The following is a 3,838-nucleotide window of genomic DNA, read 5'->3' as shown; positions in this document are numbered from 1 at the left end:
GGTGTGATGCATTTCTAAGAATAACCAGATTTTTATAATGGAAATATTTATCAAAATTAATTACCACCCATCTCACCCTCAGAGGGACTGGGTGGTGGGTGGTGTATAGTGAAAACAAAAGCATAAAAGCCATATAAAATGCACTACACCTGTAAAAGGAGCTAGGATGAAACAAAAATAAGTTAAAAGTTAAAATCTAGGAGTATAGAATGTGAGAGGACCTTGACATTTAAGGCTATCTATAGAGCCTTTGTGCAATTGTTCATTAAATCAAATATTTCCTAATTATAGAGCAATAACTATTTCTTTGGGTGGAGGGGGCTGGGTGGAGTGTGTGGCTGGATTCATACATTGTCCTTCACTGTGACATGCTTTTTTAATTAGTTGGTTGAATAAGCCGGGATAATAAGCTATCAAGTAATAAAGCTATGCATTAAATATTTCTATTTAAATAATTATTTCTTATAGATAATAAGCTATAAAAATAATGAAGGCAGTATATAAACAAACAAACAAACAAATAATGCCACACTGGTTGGGTTCTATATTGCACTCAGCCAAAATCTAGGATGTCTTTGGTTTATTGATAGGATCCACTTTTTCTTGTTGTCATTGTTAGTAAGTAGGGCCTTCAGAGAAAATCGCTGTTAGCTGTGCTTGCCCACTGATAAAATGGCTGCTACCCTGGGCAGGACCAACCACAGAACAGTAATTCATCAGAAAGCAAACTGACAAGCTTCTTTGCAGCTATCTAGAACAGTGTTTCTCAACCTTGACAATTTTAAGGCATGTGGACTTCAACTCCCAGAATTCCACAGCCAGCAATGCTGGCTGTGGAATTCTGGGAGTTGAAGTCCACATGCCTTAAAATTGTCAAGGTTGAGAAACACTGATCTAGAACAACTGTCTTCCAGCCCCTAGCTTATTTGTCTTCTCTTTCTTGGCAGGTGAACACATTTTATGACAAGGTGCTAAGGGACAACCACCTGCCATTTTTAATTTACAAAGATGTTTCTAAAGGCTGGTGGTTTCCTTCGCAGCATGCCACCTCCTTTTTTAGATTTATCAAAATTAAAATAAGGTGTTTGTGCAGAAAGTTGGAAGGTACCAACAGAACTGTATGTGTGCACATTGGTGCTTATACTGTAGGTGTTGTGTACAGATCCTAAAGCATAGATCAAGCTTGTGTTGGTCTCCATTCTCAAGAGAAAGGTATTAAAATAGGCATAATTCTTAAATTGTTTGTCATCTGTTTTTATTCTATCTGTGTATCTGAGTGATAGAAATCTGTAGTTAACACCAACTTTAATCCTATTACTTTTAACTGTAACTTTATTATTTTTAGTTTATGCATTTATTTTGATACTTTAAAACACCATCAAGAGGAAACACCCACAAATGGAAATACTACGATTTTATTTCCTGATTAATTGCAGGCATTTTCTCTTATGATGTCTTCCCTCTTCACTGAGATTTTTCTTCTTCTTCTGAACTTTCTTGAAGATTGCAGGGCCTCCTTATGACCAACTGATGGCGATGTTTCCTTTTGTTTCTAACACTGAGGAATGTAATGTAATTGGTAATGCAGCATTAGAGCAAAATATTTTAGAGATAGGCAAGAACCAATGCATTTCTTTCCATGATGTCTGAAATCACTGCATTCATCCTTTTGTACAATGTCTGGAGGTATGAGAATTGATGAGTCAAATATCTACTAGTTTGACCTAGGATATTTAATTATTTTCTTTTGAAATAAAGGAGACATAAAAGTACTAAAATTCATTGGGTAGCATTTCTATTTCATTAAAAAAAATATGGACTCTACTACAACCTCATTTGATGCATGAAAAAAGCTTTTATTGAAAGAATAAACTATGCATGATAACGATGAATAAATTCTAATATTGGGCAAGTAGAAACAGAGTTGCATCTGTCACAAGAACAACAAGGGTTTCTTAAAAACACTTATGCTTGATTGACATCCCAATCTAGTGCCTTACAGACGTGTTAGGCCAACTCTCAGCATTCCCAGCCCACAAGCTGTTTCCATGCTGGCTAGCAGTTGTAGGATATATCTGTAGAACATATCCAATATATCTGGAGGTCACCAAACCTGGGCACACTTTCTTAAGTCACTGTTAGTCATTATGGCCAATAGGCTGCATGCATCCATTTTGCAGATTCAAATGGAGCATCCAGAATTACACAGCAAAGTGATCATTTTCAGTGGCACAATATTTGTCTCTCTGTTCCCACTAATTAAGCCCCCTAATAAATGTATTAAGCCTCCCAAAAATTTCATTCACTTATAAGGGGTAAAATGAAATTTTAAAAAAAACCCACAATGAAGTTAAACGCTTTTACTTCTAGTGGTGTGAGTATCAATCATTGGGCAAATAGTCCAGTCAACATTAGGATTGTAATGTATCTCTACTGAAAGGCTCTCCTCTTAAGATATTCTTTATTCCACAGATGGGTAGAAGTTTTCACCAAGATTATGAGACAAGAGGAAAAGAAGAAACTCTTTGTATTTGACGAATATCCCTATCTTTGGAACTTTTCAAATACTATCATTAGATACTCACCGAGGAACAGACTTTAATTAACCCCTCCCCCCCAGACAACAGCCTCTATTTCAAGCGTCTTCCATCATTACTTTAATTCATTAAAAAAGGAGTACAAATCAATTCATGGCCTGTTTGTCATCAATGAACATCATGATATGATTTTTTCAATATCATCTTTTTTTTAAATTCCTATCTCTTTAGAGGAAGAGGAGGAGGAAGAGGATGAAGAAGAAGAAGAGGAGGAAGAGGAAATGGATGAGGATGAAGAAGAGAATGATGATGACAGAGAACCCAATTTAATAGATGAAAACTTAGATGATGCTGACCTCTCCAGTTTTACTGTTCCTGGGGAGACCTCACAGGAGCCCTTGGAAGGACTGGAAAGTCCTGCAGGAGACCTCTCCGGAATATCCTATCATGTACCAAATGCAATTGAATGGGAACAGCAGAACCAGGGGCTCGGTAAGCAATGCCTAACATGTGGAAGGTTTGGGCAGCAAAGTCTCTGTGCTTGAAAAGGAAGTTCTTATTTTCATTGCAGTTATCAATTCTTCATGGTTATCAAATGTAGTCTAGTGGGTAGTGGGTAGTGATCAGGCTAGTGAACTAGAAGAAACATTTCCATCCTTGATGTTTTAGTCCTATTTATTTATTTGAATTTATATCCCACCTTTCACTGAAGAGTTCAGAGACCCCTCGTTCTGTTTTCCCCCAACCATTACCTGGCCTTTTGCAAGATTTGTCTCCTACATATTGGGCCCATTATTGGACCGAGAAGCCTTGTTTGTGGTAATTTATGTCTTAGTCATCTCCTTTCTGGATTACTGTAACATACTCTACATGGGGCTGCCCTTGAAAAGGATTGGGAACAGTGGTGGGATTCAGCCACTTTGCACCACTTTGGCAGAACTGGTAGCTAATTTTTTGTTGCCCAGGCCCAAAATGGACTTCCTGGAAGCGGCATCCACACAGAGAACCGGTTGTTCACATATTTGAATCCCACCACTAATTGGGAACCTAGTGTGGAATGCATTTATGCAGTCAGTTTTTGGCATTCTTTTTTTTTTTTTCTCAATAAAATTTTTTATTATTTTCATCATAAAGAGAAAACATACAAATATAACACAAATATAATATAGAACCCGCATCCCCCACCCACCCACCCCGAGACTTCCCAAACCTAATCCCAGGATAATATTCAAATATAAGTAAACAATTAATAATATCTCTAACTCCACAAGGTATATAAGTTCTGCATGAATAAAAGAAAT

At 37.1% G+C, this 3,838-nt stretch overlaps 1 protein-coding gene across 1 annotated transcript in view; it reads left to right on the top strand.

Annotated features, from left to right (window-relative positions):
- ARMH4 (armadillo like helical domain containing 4) overlaps positions 1-3,838 on the top strand; it is a 62,249-nt gene that overhangs the window by 27,611 nt on the left and 30,800 nt on the right. Inside the window, exon 4 of the mRNA XM_029287339.1 lies at positions 2,769-3,029. Within this exon, the coding sequence (XP_029143172.1) occupies positions 2,769-3,029 (261 nt within the window). The remainder of the gene's footprint in view (positions 1-2,768; positions 3,030-3,838) is intronic.

Source organism: Protobothrops mucrosquamatus, unplaced genomic scaffold (assembly GCF_001527695.2).
Source record: "Protobothrops mucrosquamatus isolate PMUCROS unplaced genomic scaffold, P.Mucros_1.0 scaffold_307, whole genome shotgun sequence".
NCBI lineage: Eukaryota > Metazoa > Chordata > Lepidosauria > Squamata > Viperidae > Protobothrops > Protobothrops mucrosquamatus.
This window is presented reverse-complemented; position numbering and strand designations above follow the sequence as displayed.